General features: G+C 48.0%; 1 protein-coding gene across 2 annotated transcripts in view; it reads left to right on the forward strand.

Annotated features, from left to right (window-relative positions):
* Positions 1-19,794, forward strand: part of INO80D (INO80 complex subunit D) — a 294,761-nt gene that overhangs the window by 220,387 nt on the left and 54,580 nt on the right. For both annotated transcript variants that reach the window (XM_085648924.1, XM_085648925.1), the window contains exon 10: positions 4,756-4,901. In XM_085648924.1, the coding sequence (XP_085505050.1) occupies positions 4,756-4,901 (146 nt within the window). The remainder of the gene's footprint in view (positions 1-4,755; positions 4,902-19,794) is intronic.

A 19,794-nucleotide genomic window follows, 5' to 3' on the forward strand; every position in this document is an offset into this window, starting at 1 on the left:
CAGATAGTTCTCACAACAGATGCATCGCTCACCGGCTGAGGAGATAATCTTCAAAATCCTACAATTCAGGGCCTATGGACCCCTCAACAAAAACAATTCCACATAAATTATCTGGAATTGCTAGTGTTCGTCCTAGCACTGAAATCATTTCAACTCCACCTCGTAGGCAAAGCTGTCCTGATCCGTACAGACATGACATCAATGTATTACAAACAAAAACAGGGGACACACACTCTGCAGCTTTCACACCTAGGTCAAAACATATGGAGATGGGCCATTCCGCAAAAAATATACCTCCTTGCAGAACACCTCCCAGGAGTACACAATCAGATTGCAGATCTGCTCAGTCGTCAAAAACCGCAGATCCACGAATGGAAACTTCATCCTCCAGTTCTGCTTCCATTCTTTCAAATGTGGGGCTACCAAGAAATAGACCTGTTCGCCACACACCAAAATGCCCAAGCTTGGCATCCAGGTATCCACACCCATTGTCTAAAGGCAATGCGCTATGGATGCAGTGGTCAGACAAATTTGCTTATGCTTTTCTGCCTCTCCCACTCATTCCGCTAGTGGTTCGGAAGCTCAAACAGCATTCCCTCAATGATCCTGGTGGCACCATCACGGGCCCTACAACCATGGTTCACAACCCTCTTGAAACTATCAGTAGTTCCTCATCAAAAGCTACGTCTTTCACCCAAGCTTCTCACTCAGAACCATGGAAAGATAAGGCATCCAGATCTCAACCTTGCGATCTGGCTCCTGAAGTCTTAGAGTTTGGCTACCTCAATGAACATCATTCAACAGGCTAGATGTCCTACCATTAGAGCTTGCTATGCCGCTAAGTGGAAAAGATTTGTAATTTACTGTACCAATAACAAAGTCGACGCACTAGATGCTTCTATTCAAAACATCATATGTTACCTCTTGTATCTACAACAATGTAACCTAGCCTATACATCTATTCGACTACATCTCGCTGCAATAGCAGCCTATCTCCAAAACAGACAACATTTTGTCTTTGTTTAGAGTCCCAGCTATCAAAGCATTTATGGAAGGACTCCAAAGAATAATCCCGCCTAGAGTTCCACCCTCACCAATATGGAACTTAAATGTGGTCCTTACAAGACTCGTGGGTCCCCCATTTGAACCTCCTGCATGAATGCGAATTACAATTTCTCACCTGGAAAGTAGCTTTCCTGGTCACAATCACCTCTCAGAAGAGTCGGTGAACTCCAGGTATTAAGCATACAAGAACCATGTCAGCAAATTCATCATAACAAAATGGTTCTTAGGACTAACCCAAATTTCTACCTAAAGTGGTATCTCCTTTCCACCTTAACCAGTCTGTAGAACTCCCAGTGTTTTTCCCTCTACCAGACTCGGTAGCAAAACGAGCTATTCACACGCTAGACGTAAAAAGAGCAATACTTTACTACATTGAAAAAAACAAAATCCTTTAGAAAGGCTAAACAACTTTTTGTAGCTGTCTCCCCACCTCATAAAGGCAATCCTATCTCATAAACGGGGATTGCAAGGTGGATTGTTAAATTTAGCCAAACATGCTATTCTAAAGCTAAACGCACATTAACCATTCCCCCTTGGAGCTCACTCCATGCGTAAACTAGGGGAGGCTATGGCATTCTTAGGGAACATTCCCCTAGATGACATCTGCAAGGCAGCAACATGGTCTACACCACACACGTTCACAAAGCACTATTGTGTAGACATGCAAGCAAAGCAACAAGCAAACGTGGGCCAGGCTGTATTAAGAACACTTTTTCAAACCACTGCAACAGATACAGGTAGCCATCGCTAAGGAGGTAACTGCTGTATAGTCTATGCACAAGTATACAATCTACAGCTCATATGCCTCGAACGGAAAATGCTACTTACCAGTATGCATCTGTTCTTGGCATGTAGAGCTGTAGATTCGTATACACCCACCCGCCTCCCCGGATACCTCTATCTGCTCCAGTACTGTCTTGCATTACACATGGACATCCTTTGCTATTTCTTACTAACTCCATCACAACCCAGCATGGCAAAACAATCTGAAGATGCAGTCGATGCCCATGCGCACTATCATCCTAAGGAGGAGTCACCTACCTCGTGACTACAAAGACTTCTTCCAGGACAAAAAACATCAGAGCCCAACACCAGATGGCGATCTATGCACAAGTATACAAATCTACAGCTCTACATGCCAAGAACAGATGCATACTGGTAAGTAGCATTTTCCTTTCTATCCGATTCCATACCCTGGCGATGCGGAGTAAGATTTTCAGATAGCTCCTAATCAACACTTGGGAAACAGTCACGCACACACCCTGGTCACAAGCAAACTGGACAATGGGAACACAATTTGTGCTGGGATCAACAAACAACTCACCAGAAGGCTGCAGACCATTCAGAACTTGGTGGTCAGAATCACACTGCACCACCCACACCACACTCGTCACATCACATCACACCACACCTGAAGAAGCGCCACTGGCTTCTCATTCACAAACTAGGACAATTCAAACTGCTCACCAACACTTTCAAGGCACTGCTTAACACTGGCCCAGCATACCTCCATCTGCTTTCACAAACCTTCCAGACACCTCACTCGTCTTGACTCCTACTTGCACAAATCCCACACATACGGAAAACCAGATATGGCTGTTGAGCCTTCTCCTACATCGCTCCTAAAGCATGAAAAAACCTTCTGCTACACATAAGAACGTTCTGCTCACTCTTGAATTCTGTAAGATGCTGAAGACCTGGCTTTTTGAGTAGTCCCTCTAGGGCGGCCCTAGGTGTGCCTAGACTCTCAGCTGCTCAGCGCCAAGATACCCTACGAGTTGATAGTGCACTCTACAAATCTGCATAACATAACAGTGGAGCCATACAATGAACGCAGGAGTATTACTCCAGAAACATACAGCCACTGCTTTAGATTAACTCAATCATCAACATAAATTGTGTGCTGGTGGTAAGGAGAGCAATATGTAAAGTTCATCCTTTGGTTTGATTGTTTCAAACGGTCTTATGCAGTTGTCCAACACAGAAAAAGCAATGCTTGCACAAAGTTTCTCATACATGCCATTTTATGAGTCTGCTGAATCGATACGTGTTTTGCTGCCACTGGTGTTTCATAATGCAAAATATTGTGCATTGATATTAAATGTGCTATGAAATGAACTTTGCTTGCAACATGACCTGATTAGAGACGATTACCTCCCAGTCCAACACTGTCATTACTTAATATATGAGCCCGAGTGCCCACTTAAAGATCATAATGTCAACCACCTGTTAGTGACTCCTAGTCTGCATTATAGTGGCCTTTTTAGATTCATTAATCAATCGGGGGAATTGTAAGCGCACCACTCACCCGTGAGCATCTCAAAGCATGGGGGGGGGGGGTGTAAGCAGCTCCGTTAAGTCGAAGAACCTCATTCCAGATCTTGGCCGCGATGTAGGAGAAGGCTCTTCCTCCTGTTCTGGCTCTGCAGATGCGTGGGGTTTCGGCGAGGTTGGTAGATCGGAGCTTTCCCTTCGGTACGTGGAAGGAGATTCTCTTTTTGAGGTATTGGGGTCCGGTGTTGTGGAGGCATTTGTAGGCGTGGAAGAGTATCTTGAACAAGTATCTTGAACATGACTCTCCTTGACTGGAGCCATTGGAGGCTCCGTAGGTGTTTGCTGATGTGTTGGTGTTGAGGGATGCCGAGGACTAGTCTGGCTGCAGTATTCTGTATTGTCTGGAGCTTGCGGAGTAGAGATTTGTTGATCCAGGTGTAGAGGGCGTTTCTTTAGTCCAGGCTACTGGTTATGAGTGCATGGGTGAAGGTCTTTCTTGACTGTGGGGGGGGGGGAATCTATTTGAAGGTCTTCTCTCACCCTGCACCCCATGCTGAGCAGATTCAAATTACTCTCAATCTGCAGGGGTTACATACAAGTCTGATGTTAATATAGTTGTAATTCCATTCTCCCCTGACACTTCCCACCACTGTTACTGAAGTATATACTGGCATGAGACGATATAACAGCCTCTAAGGTCTTCTTCACAACAGCTGGTGGAAACGCCTAGGTACAAGAGCGCAATGTGCAGGAAATAGCAGTCCGTCACAGGAATAAAATGTGGAATTCCTTGCCTATTAGACAATCCCCAATATTCAGTTTTCAAAGGTTAGACTTATTTTTTTGATAGGGCTGCTCTGTTCACCTTTCTCACAAATGTGTTTTCATGGTTTTTGGTGTATCCACTTTAATTTAGACATTATAGTGTTTTTTTTTCTCCAAATATTACTATTTGTGGTTTGGGTTTCTTATAGCTTATTGGAATAATTCTGGCTTTCCCCAGTTTGCATGGAGGCTTGCCTTCTGGGCTCAGAGTAAAGGAAGGCTCACTTGCCATCAGTTTCAGTCCTTACCATCCATCCGTCTGTTTAAATCACTCTGGGGTGTTTTCACAGTACATGAAGGTGGTTCATGTGTTCTCATATGATTTATCTGAGCAACCTTCCTTGTCATTGTGCCCATAGTTGTACATCTCCGCCCCACATTCTACTTCTTGGTACTCTTAACTTTTAATCGGTCTGAGCATGTTTTAATAAGTTAAAGTAAATCCTGTGTTTGCTGGTGGGGCTTGAACCAAAAATCTAGATATACAAAATAAAATTGTCCATTATATTTTGTTCTTACCACTGATGGCTACTTGGTTGCCTTTACTAAAATGAAATTCCTCTAAGCACAAGAATTGCTTTATATCTGCAGGAGCCCTTCAACGCCGGATTTGAGTACAGATGAACTGCATGATGACATTGCAGACATTCCTCATGACTTGGAATTGAACCACGAGGACTTTTCTGATGTCCTACCACGGATTCCTGATGACCTGCAAGACTTTGACTTCTTTGAAGGTAAATGTCACCCTTATTAAAAATTTAAAGGGAACTGATGCAGTCCATTTATAGTATAGAGTTGTACTAGAGGTCATTAAGGTGGCGAAATACAGTGGATAACTTTGTCTTCCAAGATAGATTACTGGAAAGGATGATGATCAAATTATTGGAAGAACTTTCATCAGGTTTGCTCTTAATAGGTGCTTGAGAGCAACATCAGCTGGATTGCATCGCTGCAGGAGCGGTTTGCCACCTGTTGTCGGGCTGTAATCCACCAGCATTTGCAACGACCAGCTAGTGCAAACTGAAATCTATACTCGGACCACTGTACAATAGACCTTTTCATTACCAAAACAGTCAAATACCATTTTGTACTGATGAATCTAGTCTTCCATTCACTGCTTCATTCTTGAATTCACCCTCTGACACTACAGCAATAAAACGCACACAAATGTAACATATGCCAGATACATTTTAAAAATTCAAGTAGAAAAAGAAAACGTGCTGTTATCTACACATGACGGATTTAAGCTTGCAGTAACAAAACAACATATACCCTAGCCTGTCTGTCTTGTAGAGGATTTGTACATAGTCTTTTGTGGTTTTAAAGTTCCAGCATGGTTGCCCGATTTAAGTTGATACTACAACTTCCTTCACAGGACTTGCCTCACTCCTACGGACATGCATCGTATGACCTCAGCTTGCGCAGACAGTTGCCCCCGCTATGGCACAAATAGCGCTGACTGTCTGCACTTGGCCTGGCACTGCAACCTGGTACAAGACTTCTGGCGACAGGTGGTAGCTGACATAATCGGGACCACACACTGCATATGGTCCTTAATCTCCAGTGCTGCCTCTTGTGAGAAAGTGGTTCTGTATATACTGTTCCCAAATAGGTAAAGTGTGTACAGAGTCCACAGTCCCCAGAGGTTAAAGTTGGATATAACCTTACACTCTAAAGTGGTAGCTTGGTCGAGCAGTAAGACCGTATCAGAGCACAGTGTAAAGGATTTGTTGTACACACTCAGTCAGCAAATGGTTTCATACACTCAAGAACTGAACTCTAGGCCAATGGTTTATATAAAAAATCTATGGTTGTTTTATTTTCGAACCAACAATAGGTATTAAAATATACTTTCTCAGAATGAGATGCTTTAGTTAAATACTTTTGCAATATGTAATTGACTTTTGTAGGTAATAGTTGCAATAGGCAACAAAATGTCAAACACAATAATACATTGAGCTCAGTTGGGACAGTTCTTGGAAACAAGTGAGTAAAGTAGTCTTCGTTACTGTTGTGATTTTTAGGCAATATTTTGCTATTTTAAAAGTTGACACTTAGAAGAAATTTCATAGAAAAACAGTCAATGATTCCCTACGGGAGAAAATTCAAGTTACGGGTATAGTATGTTATCGTTACTTTTGTAATCCAGTGCTGGGCTCCTAGGCTCAGTACTGGGACCTCTATCTAATACAGGCAAGTAATTACGTTTTAACAGTTGGTACGATTTTTAAGGAATATTTGTAGTTTGCAAAAATCGACACTTAGAAGAAATTTCACAGAAAAACAGTCAATGATTTCCTATGAAAGAAAATTGGGTTAATGGTAAGTACGGTTGTGAGTACTTTTCAAGGTCAGTACTGGGCACCAAGATCCAGCACTGGGATCTCTCCTAATAGCAGGTGAGTATTTCCGTTTTCGTTACTCAGTTGATTTTAGGTGAATATTTTAAGTTTTAGAAACCCCACACTTAGAAGAAATTTCTGAAGAAACCAGTCAATGTTACCCTAAGGAAGAAAATTGGGTTATCTGCTTTTGGGTAAGTACTCGACTGGCAGAGTTAAGGTTCTGGGCACAGACTCAGGGGTCTCGTAAGTATAGTTGTTACACCCTCTGCGGCACATGGGCAGCCGGGTGCAGAGTGAGTTAGGCCCAATGTTATCCTATGGGAGGCAGGGGGGCCTTGGTTGGTGGCTGCTGACTAGCAGGCCACGCGGCTGTGGGAGCTGGGCTTCTGGTCACTTGCTCAGGGCAAATGTAGAAGTTACACTGCCAGGGCCACTCAGGTGGCTGGGTGCAGGGTGCTTTTGAGCCTTCGGGCGCTCTGTGGATTTCAATGGGAAAGCTCCAGGATGGACAAAGGCTGAAAGCACGAGGACGAAGATTCTTCAGGTGCCACCACCACTTCGAGAGGTAAGTTGGGTAGTTGGAGGATAGGTAGGTACCCAGGAGTTGGGCACAGGGGGCCGCCGGGTGTAGGGGTGCCTTTTGATGTCGGGAAATCTTACCCTCTGTTGATCGTGGTTGGGGGGGTACCTGGTTCTGAGGCTGCAGGCGTCGTCCGGAGCGTCGAGTTGAGTCCTTGGGTGCCGGATTCGGGGTCCCAGTCGCCGGGGGGACGTCCTCGGGGTCTTTGTTCACTCCGGCACAGGCCAGGCTTGGCGGGTGCAGAGTGTGCAGGGTTCGCGGTTCCGGGCTGATGCCAACGGTTAGAAACTTGCTTTGAGCAGAGCCACTGCTCATGCGAGTCCCAGATGCTCAGTCACAAGGTAGCCAGGTCCTCCGGGGTTTGTGAGGTTGCTGACCACAAGAGGTGCCGGGATATGGCAGGAGCAGGTTTGAGGGTTGACAGGCCGGTAGGGCTGGGGCCAAAGCAGTTGGTGTCTTCCTCTTCTTAGCAGCTGCACGGCAGGTCCTCTTTCTTCTTGCTCTTCTTTGCATTTTCAGAATTTGGAATCCAAGGAAGGAAGGTTCAGGGTGCCCCTAAATACTAGATGTAGGGGCGTTGCAGGTAGGTAAAGGGCAGGGACCCATAGGTCCCTGCCCTGGGGTGAGTACACCTCCCCCCCTATCACAAAAGCACAAAAAATAATTTCTCGAGTTATCAAGATACCAACCCAAGAGAATAGGAATGAGGAAAACCACCCTGGCCTAGGTAGCGGCAAGGGACCCCCGATCAGAGTGTCAGGGATCAAAGTCTTAAGATCTGGATAAGGATAGGACTGGATCGACTAGGCCTCTCTGTGACCCAACAATCAGCAGCGAATCCTCACTCTGTCTCCCTCAAAGATCTCGAAGCAGCAACCCGAATCCCACCCTCTAAATAACCTATTCTTCATACCCTTTTCTTACATGTTCACCCCACTAAAGTTGCTTATGTCGCCCATTCTAGCTACAGGATTGGTTGAAACGAGGGGTGGATGGTCATTCAACATTAGATCATGTTTTCTTTAACTACCCCATTGTTCATTTTCGTTTCCCACCTATTCAGTATTTATCATTACTCTCTCATGGGGTAAACGTATCATGTTTAGAACAAAGTTTATACATTTTATAAATTTGCAGACTTTCACACGGAAGCATAGAAGTTGGGCGCTCTTTAAGTGTTGTGTCCTTCACCGCATCACACTTTCAGCTGGCTCAGCAAGTTTATCCACAGTATCACGTGGTTTGTGCGCGCTGCAAGCTTCACTCATCACAGTTTGGTCAAGTTAAAAAAACATTGTCCATTTACTAAAAGACATTTATTATTAATGTGGTAACGAAACGTTCATTGTTAACCAACCTCCTTCACCCAGATACAAGTTAGCAGTTATTTTAGTAAAGCATAAGTAAAAGTAGCGGTAATTGGCGTTACTTAAGTATCACATAGCAGGCCTTCTAATGTACTACGCGCACAATTTGTAGTGTAAGTCATTCACAACACATTCTACTCGCCGTATTGCACAAGTTACTACTTGTGTAACGTTATATCTGTAAGAGACATAACCTAGTGATAGATTCCTTACCTTACAATATCCCCAGATGTCAGACTGGATCCGGAAAGTTGCGCGCTGACATCTGTTCTGTACACGACTTTCCGTGCCAGGAACGCAGAGCCATGTAAGAAACTGACCACTGGTGCCATGAAACTAGGGCCCTGAAAGGGGGATGACCTTAACCCTAGAATCAGGTTGCAGATCTGGGAGGATGCGTGGGGCGGTAAGGAATCTATCACTAACTAATGTCTCTTACAGATATATCGTTACACAAGTAGTAACTTGTGCATCTGAAAGAGACACGTTAGTGATGGATTCCTTACCTTAGAATAGATACCCCAGCAATACCAACCCCGGTGAAGGTTCTGCGAACAAGATTACACCAGAAAGTCACGGAGAACAGAACGGCCAAAGAAGCCCTCCCTCCGGACCTGACTGTCAAGGCAGTAATGCTTGGTAAACGTGTGCAAAGAGGCCCACGTAGCTGCCTGACAAATGTCCTGCAAGGGAACGCCACGTCCCAAAGCAGTAGTGGCTGCAGTTTCCCTGGTCGAATGGGCACACAGCCCCACAGGAGGCTCCTTCTTAGCCAAGGAGTAACATACTTTGATACACAGAAGGACCCACCGCAAGATGGTCCGTTTGTGTACAGCCCGACCGTTTTTGGCGCCCACTTAGCCAACAAAGAGCTGGTCATCCACCCGGAACTGCTGTGTACGCTTCAGATAGAGTGCGAGCACACGATTTGGGTCCAGAGTGTGGAGCCTCTCCTCCTCCCATGAAGGATGCGGAGGGGGAAAGAAGGTAGGCAAAGTGATGGTATGCCCGATGTGGAAGGGGCATGACAACCTTTGGCAAAAAAGGACGGGTCCTTAAAACCACCTTGTCCGGATGAACAGGAAGGGAGGTTTAGAAGAAAGAGCCTGGAGCTCACTCACTTGTCTGGCAGAGGTGATAGCTACCAGGAAAGCCGTCTTGAGAGTAAGAAGACGCAAAGGGCAGGTATAAAGGGGCTCGAAAGGAGCGCACATCAGATATGTCAGAACAAGGTTTAAGTCCCACTGAGGCATCATGAACCGCACTGGAGGAAACGTGTGCCTAATGCCCTACAGGAAACGGTTAACAACTGGGGACTTAAAAAGAGAAGGCTGATCTGGAAGCCGTAAAAAGGTGGCGATGGCCGAAAGAAAACCTTTGATAGTGCCCAGAGCAGAGCCCTGATGGGCCAAGGAAAGAAGGAACAGAAGAACTTCGGAAAGAGGGGCAGAAAGAGGATCCACAGTCTTAGCTGTGCACCATGCCACAAACTTGTTCCATCAGCAGGCGTATACTGTTTTAGTGGACGGACGCCTGGCTGCCATAATGACATCACAGACTTCGGGAGGAAGATCAAAAGCTGTCAACTGTCGTCGCTCAATCTCCACGCATGGAGGTGGAGACTGGACCGGTTCGGGTGGAGGACCGTCTCCTGCTGCTGCAACAGAAGATCCTCCTGAAGAGGCAGCTGGATCGGGCGATCTATTGCAATGCTGAGTAGCTCGGGATACCAGTATCTTCGTGCCCAATCCGGAGCCACAAGGATGACTTGGGGCCCAGTCACGCCGAATCTTCTTAAGCACTCTGGGCAGAAGTGGTATAGGTGGTAAGGCGTACAAAAGACCAACTCCACTCGCGACAAAAAGCGTCGCCTAGCGAGTGCGGTCTTGGAAATTCCAACGCGCAGAACTGAGGATATTGCTCGTTCTCTTCAATGGTGAATAGATCTAACCAAGGCTCTCCCCACTGCCAAAAGAGACCTTGCGCCACGACAGAGTGCAGACTCCATTCGTGATCCATCAAGCACCTGCGGCTGAGTTTGTCTACCCTGACGTTCAGAGAACCTGCCAGGTGTTGAACCACCAAGGTAATGCCTTGATGTTCCAGCCATGTCCAGAGGCGCAGAGCCTCCTGACATAGGGTCCAGGACCCCACCCCGTTTGTTGCAATACCGCATGGCGGAGGTGTTGTCCATGAACACCTGCACCTGCTGCCCCGGACAGAGAAGGAATGCTTTCAGTGCAAGCCGGATCGCCCGAAGCTCCAGTTGATATGGAGCCGGGATTGCGCTGGAGACCAGAGTCCTCTGATCTCCGTCTCTCCCAAGTGGCCTCCCTATCCCAGGAGGGACACATCAATCACCACTGTGTGCTCCGGTTTGGGAAGGGAGAGGGATCTGCCACTGACCCAATCGCGATTCGTGATCCACCACTGCAATTGTCGTGCAGTTCCCTCTGAGATCTGGACATGATCGGACAGGTTGCCCTGATGCTGCGCTCACTGGAACTTCGGGTCCCACTGCAGAGCCTGCATATGCAATCTGGCATGTTGCACTTGCAGGAGGCCATCGGGCCCAGGAGCCAGAGGGTCATCCTGACCGAAACCCGGGACAGAGGCTGAAAGATCAGAATCCTAACCTGAATATCCCGGACTCGCTGCTCGGGAGGATAAACCCGAAACAGCGTCGAATCCAGAACAGCTCCAATGAAGGAGCTTCTGAGAGGGACTCTGGTGCGACTTTGGCACGTTGACTGAGAACCCCAGCAAATGCAGGAGGTCGGCCGTGGTCTGGAGGTGGGTGACGACTGCCTGGGGCGAGCCCGCCTTCAACAACCAGTCGTCGAGGTAGGGGGAGGACTGACACCCCCGACCTGCGCAGGTGAGCTGCAACCACCGCCATCACCTTCGTGAACACCCTGGATGCACTGGTAAGGCCGACGGGGAGCACGGCAATTTGAAAATGCTCCTGGCCTTCCGTGAACCGCAGGTAACGCTGGTGGGCCGGCAGGACGGGGATTTGAAAATATGCGTCCTGCAAGTCAAACGCTATCATCCAGTCTCCAGGGTAGAGGGCAGCCAGGACCTTTAGCCAGTCAGCATCTTGAATTTCTCCTTCCGGATGAAGCCATTGACGTTCCGGAGGTCCAAGATGGGGTGCAGGCCCCCTCTGTCCTTCTTGGGGACCAGAAAGTAGTGGGAATAACAACCACGTCCTACTTCTGGCCCAGGAACGCGCTCGACGACCCCCTTGGCCAAGAGGGCCATAACTTCCTGCTGGAGAAGCACCAAGTGATCCCCCAACATGCTGTGACACCGATGCGGCCTGGTTGGAGGGGAAGACTGAAAGGGAAGAGAATAACCCTTGCGGATGATCTGCAACACCCATTAATCTGATGTGCTATCGCGCCAGTGGTGGAGATGAAGGCGAACCCTGCCACCCACCGGCGTGGGGTACTCCACAAAGCTCGGATTAGGTTTGGAGGTAGAAGCAGCGGTTGCGGAGGTGGACTGCCCCCGCCGCCCCCCTCACACTGATTCCCAAAGCCGCGGCCGCGTTGAGGCTGGTTCTGCACAGGCTTGTTGAAAGAACGTGCCTGGGCGCCCCTGCCTTGTCCACGAAAGGAATGAAACCCAGGAGTGGCTGGGCTCTTGGTGGAAAGACCCAAGGACTTGGCCGTGGTCCGAGTCCTTAAAGCGCTCCAGCGCACTGTCAGCCTTATCGCCAAACAGGTGAGTGCCATCAAAGGGCATGTCCATGAGCGAGCTCTGGACGTCAGGCGAGAACCCAGTGGACCGCAACCAAGCGTGGCGACGCAGCGCCAGAGTCGTAGAAATCGCCCTGCCCGTGTCGGCGGTGTCCAAACCACACCGAATGGCGAACTTAGCCTCATCCTTACCCTCAGCAACTGCCTGGGAAAGCACAGCCTGGACCTCCTCAGGACACTGAGGCAACACCTGAGCAATCGTGTCCACACCGCGTGGGAATAGCGGCCCAACAAACAGGCGGTGTTCACCGACCGCAGCCCCAAGCTGGCCGACTAGAACAACCGCTTATCAAACTGCTTCAGCTTCTTAGAGTTCTTATCAGGCAGAGCCGTGGGAAAGGCACTCTGCGACATCGAGGCCTGAATGACCAGGCTCTCAGGCGTGGGATGAGTGGTCAAAAACGAGGCGCCGGGTGGTGACGCCTGGCGACATTCTTATCCGACCGCGACCTAGTGCCCAACAGGATGTCAGTGAGGGCGTTGTTGAATGGATGCAGTGGCACCGACGAAGTCTAAGCCGTCTGGAGCACCTCAGTAAGGAGGATAGTTTTGAGGGCTACCATAGGAATATCAAGATTGAGGGCCTGAGCAGCCCGACAGAGCACCATCGTGTAGGAAGGGCCTCCATCGTAGGCGGGGGAGAGGCAAACCCCGGGTCAGAAAAGACATCGCGGTCGCCAGCGTCCTCCAGATCGTCGACCCAGTCCTGCTCGGAGTAACATTGACGGGCAAGAGTCCTCGAACCCCTCCCAGTCATCCTCCACCTCCGTAGCAGGAGGAACCGGTCGCGGTGGCAGAGCCGGAGAGGGGACAAACGGCCGGGCCGGGCCGGCTCCGTCTCTCAATGCGGATCCCAGGCAGGGACGAAATGGTCCTGGAATCGGGGCAAAGGGGGAACAAACGGCACCCACTGCTGCGCCAGAGGCGGAGCTGAGGGTGGCGCAGGGGCCGGAGCCCGCAGCGCTGGACCTTGTGTTGCTAGGGCTGGAGCCAGATCCGCCAGCGTAGCTTCCTGTTGCACCGAAGCTGGATCCGCCGGCGGGCCAACAGGATCTGGACACGGGACCGCGGGGCCCGAAGGCGCGCCGGCGCAAGCCCGACGCCTAAAAAGGCGGTCCATGGTGGCAAGAAACTCTTGCACCTGTTCGGGAGTCGCCGACGAACCCGGGTAAGGCAGGTAGGCCGTGGGACTCCCCGGCTCCAAAGGAGCCGCAGGGGCAGAGCCCCTGTCCCCCTCGTCCGCATCCGAGGACCGATGGGGGGGGACGTCGGGGAGCGAACACGCTTCTTCGACGACTTCTTTTTATGTTGTCACTTACCGGAATCAGAGGGCGAAGCCTGGGAGCCCGAGGAGCGACTTCTGCGGCCCCGTGAGCAGTCCCGGGAACGGTCCCTGGACCTGGAGCGGCATTGGGACGAGTGCCGGACCTCCAGCAGCTTCCGGTGCCGCTCCCTCACGGACTTTGGGGCCATGGCTCGACAGTCCCGGCAAGACCGGGAGTCATGGTCTGTCTCCAGGCAGAGGCAAACATCATGGGGGTCCGCCACGGACATGTTGCGACGGCAGGCCCCACAAGATTTAAAGCCAGGCATCCCTACGTGCACCAGGAGAATAAAGGGAAGACTAAAGTCTCAAAAGAGTAGTCAAACAGTGAGTAAGGTACGTGCTCTATCCGGATCTACGCTAGCTGGCGCGGAAAAAGCAAGAACTGACATCCGCACTCATGGGTGACGCCTAAGTAGTGTCCGTGATATCTTGGCGCTTACGACGCCAGCGACTGTCGCGGAGCCGCACGACGCCACCTACTGACGCGCAGGGGTACTGCTAAGCGAAACTTTCCGGATCCAGTCTGACGCCTGGGGATATTCTGAGGTAAGGAATCTATATCACTAACGTGTCTCTTTCAGATATTGCATCTTCGGTTATTCACATTTGGTTAAGATTAATTTCATACAATTTGCTGAGCAGTGTACCCTCCTGTAATGTATAGGTGCACATTAGTATTCAATCTACTTATTAGTATATATTATGGGGGTACTCCACAAGAGCGGGCTTTTGTTTTTCGAACTCCCCGCTCCATCACAGACAAAACAAGCTGACCGATCTGTCGGACTGGAGAGAAATGTGAGATGAACTCCTAAATACAGCATTGATCTGCATTTCAACGGAAAGCGACGGTGCTGATGACCGTGGGGGGGAACACATTGGGTGGGGGCCCCGGCCCAGACATGCTTAAAAGGCTGTGGGGTGCAATCCTGCAGTGTGAGGCTAGGTGTTTTTATGTGGAGCAAGATGTACTCCATATACTTGCCTACATAACCTGTAAAGTTGTAATTGATCAATATGCACTTAGTTTCCTACCATAAACATCACTGCTTGCTGTTTGTCATCTTTGTAATGTTCTATAAAACTGAAAAATAGATGGGGGTGTGGGGGGGAAGGTTCCTGCATGGTGGCTAATTTAGAACCATCAAGTTGACAAACTTGGAATGTTAAAACAATGGACGACAGCCCTCCATAATTATCTCCTGGTTTAGTGGAAGAGACCATGTGGGGTGCAGCGCACTACAGATTAAATTAATGACAGTCAAGCGAACCATTAGCCGTGCCGGGAGAGCTGTAGCATTATCCTAAGAAAATATAAAAGGTAGAGAAGCAAATAAATGAAAGCGGAACTCAAAAGGAGAACATTAAGAACTAAAGGACTGGCCAACTAGCCCCGACACTGAAGTGTACTCATTTTTAGGTGGCTGTGTAAATGTGATTGGAAAATGCAGTCATTCACAGGGCAAGAGATCCTATGGCTGATGTAGACTGAACCATTACCCCAAGTAATAATCTGTCATGGTTAGAAGTAGAGTGTAAATGACACTCAGACCAGTGGCAGTTTAGAGGTGACCTAACGGGACCTCTGTGGATCAAAATATAGAGATGGCGGGGGAGGGGGGTGCGTGCGTGCGTGTGTTTTTCTCTCTCAGATTTTTTTAATTATAACATCCTGTCAGAAGAGATGCTAGCAAGAAATATGAGAGTCCAAATCTACCCTTACACTTGGCCCTTCTCTACAAAGGTAATTTTAGATTTCATGTAACAAAATATCTATGTAGCCTTTAATACAACCTTTACATGCCTATTGACTGTAACCTATGCTTTTCACAATCAGTAGGTCAGCCTACTGCCTTTATCAGAAACAGATTAGACCTATGCCACCTGCAATATTTACCTAGTGTACCAATCCGCTCTAGAGCTGTTATTACTGGCTTGTCACCATAACTAACTCTGGGCTCCTGTATTGAGCTTAAGATTTCCCACATGTCGCCCATCAGGAATTCAGTCATTAAGTTACAAAAATGTATAAAATTACAGTTGGTAAAGCAAAATACTCTCTCCTAAGAGGGCCTAAAACTGATTCTCACAGAGCAAATCTTCTGTCCTCACGGTTTGTCAAAGGGGGTAGGCTGCACCAATACTCTGGCCTTTTAAGTTAAACTGCAAGTCCATTAACCCCTTCGACGCTTGTGACGGAGCGGTGACGTGCGCATGACGGAACCGCTCCGTCATGGCCCCGCCCGCGCACGGAATCTTCAGCGCGGCGCGGAAATCCGCGCCGCGCTGAAGGGGTTAAACAAAATCCCTGTCTGTAAGCTGATTGATAACAATCCACCCAGTACCTATTGACTTTACGCTATGTTTTTTACAATTGGTATCAGACTGACTGCCTTTTTATAAACCTTTCATTATAGACAATCGGGCCTATAGCCTTTATCCTTGGCTTATCACCATAAACAACTCAGACCTACGATATTGGTCATAAGCCTTCCCATGTGGCAACCATCCGGTAAACTGTAATAAATTAAAAATATGTACACAATTGTCAAAACAATTTAAAATCCCTCCTAATAAAGCCAGATTAACATAGTACACATATTCTATCCTACTGGTTTGTTCAGGTGGGGTCACAAACACCACAGTTCTTGCCTAGAACTCTAATCTGGCAGATTCCATGTAGCAAAATATCTGCCTATAGATTTAGCACATAGTAATAACAATCCACTTTTAAAAGGGTATTGCCTTTAACAAATGCTTTTCTAAATAAGGAGGTAAGGCCTACTTGCTTTGTCCCAACTTTTCATTATAAACAAATCCTACCTAAGGAATCCAACATAATTTTTCCCAGTGACGAAGTAAGGCCTATAAACTTTACCATTGGCTTGATGCTATATCCAACCCAGGCCTACTAAAGTGTGCATAAACTGGCAACCATCAGCATCCAGTTATACAATTACAAATATGTACAAAACCACAATTGGCAAGCAATAAACGACCTCTCTCAATCCAGCATAACCACAATCCTCGCACTAAATCTTCTACTCCCAGTGTTTTTCACAGAGGGTGTCCAGCACCAAAACCCTTGCCTACTATGGTAATCTTTGAGATTACATGTAACAAAATACCTTCCTGCAGATTCTTCACCTTTTGAATATTCTTCCAGCATCAGACTAGATCTGAAAAGTCTTGAGCAGTGCCCTTGCGCCCCACAAGTAGTGCTTAGTCATCGCTTCATTCCATAATAATGCATGGCGCCCTATACAACCACCGAGGACCAAAGGCAGGTCCCACTCCCAAGGCCGTTCCAACAACAGATCGGCATCGCAGTCCAAATCCTGGGGTAAGTCCAAGAAATAAAACTCAAGAATTCAATGCGGGACTTTGCCCCATCTTGCTACTCTCCATCTCCAGAGAAGAGATAGCGGTGTCATCGTGCCTACAGGTCGTGCTCCTGAAGGTGTTTCACTTTGGAGCCAATTTTCCAACCTCTGTTCTGCGACATCCTGAGTACCTGGGGCCATTGATGATGCCACAGCAAATTGAGGAATTCCTCAAAACCATGCTGTGGTTTTTTGGTGTGTTACCTGCTCCATCTGGTGCTCCTTTGTGCCAAAAGGAGCCAAGATGCCTCCCAACTGGACTTCTGTGCCATTTTCCTCCGTGGCACAACCCACGCTAGACTGAGGTCCACTGATGCAGATGCCTGCACCATCGACTCCGGGTGACGATTGTCAACCGCTAGTTCCATCCAGTGCCAAGACAGTACCACCCTTACCAATGCTGCATGCTGCTTTAACTGAGTCACAACCATTCAGCCACCCTTCTGACACTGTGCCTTTGCTCTCCAGGAGAGCTTCAATCCGTCACAAATAGTTTGGCACAGATTCTGATAATGGTGTCTATGATGCTCAGGATGAAATTCTCCATCCACATCAGGAGGATAACTGTTAAAAGGACTTCCAGGAGACCAGAAGTCTGCATGTCTCTCCAGACACTGGGCTGGTTTCGCCTCCGGCCCTGTCATGGAAGACAGTACCCTCTTTGCTAAGGTTGCATGAAGGGTAACAGAGGTTTTGATCTTCAGCATCCCACTCAGGAGATTAATAATAACGTCTTTCTTAGGTGTTTCAGCCTGGCCAAACCTCCTTCAATTAAATGAGGCTTTTACCAACACACATGCGGGGACCTGGGCCAAGCCCTACTCGGGCCCACCTGTTAATCGACCGGTGTCACTGCTGTGCTCCAAGCGTCCCAGGCTTTCTTAATCCCCACCCTACTCCTGAGCGCCTTGTGTTGAAGGCTTCGGCCAGCAACTTCTACCCAAACTTGTTCCTCACTATTCCCTCCTGACAGGAAGTCAAAGGATGGAAATCTTTGGTTAGTGGGTTTTCTCGTCTAAGAGTCTGACCCTTTGCTCTTTGAATACCAACTGACTCTTAGGCACCTACTCTTGCCTTGTGGGACTCTGTGGCATAGTTAGTGTCCATGGTCCTGGAAGAAGCCAATGCCATCCTTTCTCAGTTCATGCAGGATGGTTGTGATGTGGCCAAGTTCACCATTTGCTGTGGACTGGATGCCACGGACTCTCTTGGTACAGCTATTTGTAAGAAACTGGCTCTATATATACACTGCACCAAAGTGAGGTAATGTGTGTATAGTCCAAGGGTCTCCAGAGGTTTGGCAGAGGTTAAAGTTGGATAGAACCTTACTCTCTAGTGGTATCTTGGTCGAGCAGTAAGGCAGTATCAGAGGACAGTGTTAAGCATTCGATGTACACACTCAGTCAGCAGATGAATTCACACACTCAAGAACTGAACTCTAGGCCAATTGTTTTGTATAAAAAAAATATACGGTTTTATTTCTAGAACTAAGCAAGCCTGGCACAGGTAAGCATGTAAATACTTTTCAGCTACAAGATGCTGTTGAATATTTTCAAGATAGTAGGACTTTGTACCAATTTGAGTTTACAGGGGTTGCAATGCAATCCACAAACTTAGTAGACTCAGTACATAGGAATCAATAGGCTTTTTCAGTAAAATGCTATTAAATTACTTATCGGATTACTTTTACTCACCGTGCTGGATCCTAGATTCAGCACCGGGACATTTCCTGAAAACAGTTGAGTCAATACGTTTTAGTTAGAGGTACGATTTTTAAAGAATATTATTGTATTTCAAAAGCTGACACTTAAACTTTTTCACATAGAATCAACGATGTTATCCTATGGGAGGAAATTCACTTAGCAGGTAAGTTACTTTAACAATACTTTTCTTACTCCGTGCTGGATACCTAGATTCAGCACTGGGATATTTCCTGAAAACAGTTGAGAAAATGCATTTTGGTTAATCGGCTGATTTTTAAGGAATATTTGCAGTTTTCAAAAGTCGACATTTAGAAACTTTTTGGGAGAAAAAGTGTCCATGTTATCCTATGAGGAAAAATGAGTTATCGGTTTCAAGGTAAGTAATCGGTATTTTGAGTTAGGGTTCTGGGGCTAGACTCAGGGGTCTCCCAGGGTCAGTGATGCACTGTTGCACCCTCAGTGGCACTAGGGCAGCCTGGTACAGAGTGTTTAGGCCCAATGTTATCCTATGGAGGATAGGGGGCCCCGGTTGTTGGCTGCTGGCAAGCAGGCCTCAGGGTTGTGGGAGCAAAGCTCCTAGGGTTAAGATCAGGGCCAGTTGGGGACCAAGTTAGCACCAGAGGGGAACCCTTCACGGGGCCAGGGTAACGGGGTGTAGTTTTGAGGTCGGGTGCCCCGTTGAGTTCAATGGAGATTCTCCGGGACAAATAACACTGCAGGCTCGGGGACGAGGATCTTCCAGGAGTGACCACCACTTCGAGGGGTAAGTTGGGATGTAGAGGGATGGTTAGGCACCACTGGGTTTGGCACACAAGGCCCTGAGGTGATGGGTGCCTTTGGACGATGGATTCTCCTTAGGAAACCCTACCCTGGTGAAGACACCAATGAGGGCCTTGGCTACTTCAGGAGCTGTAGTAGTCCTAAGTGGAATTGCTTCAGGGTACCTAGTAGCATGATCCACTACCACTAGAATGAATTTGTTCCCTGAGGTTGTGGGAGGTTCAAGTGGACCCACTATGTCCACGCCTACCCTTTAAAGGGATCCCCCACCACAGGAAGTGCTATAAGTGGGGCCTTTGGGGGGGCCACTTGTCTTGCCACTGGCTTGACAGGTGACACAGGAGCTGACAAACCTTCAACTTTTGGTGCATCTGGGGC

This window comes from Triturus cristatus, chromosome 3_2 (assembly GCF_964204655.1).
Source record: "Triturus cristatus chromosome 3_2, aTriCri1.1, whole genome shotgun sequence".
NCBI classification, from domain to species: domain Eukaryota; kingdom Metazoa; phylum Chordata; class Amphibia; order Caudata; family Salamandridae; genus Triturus; species Triturus cristatus.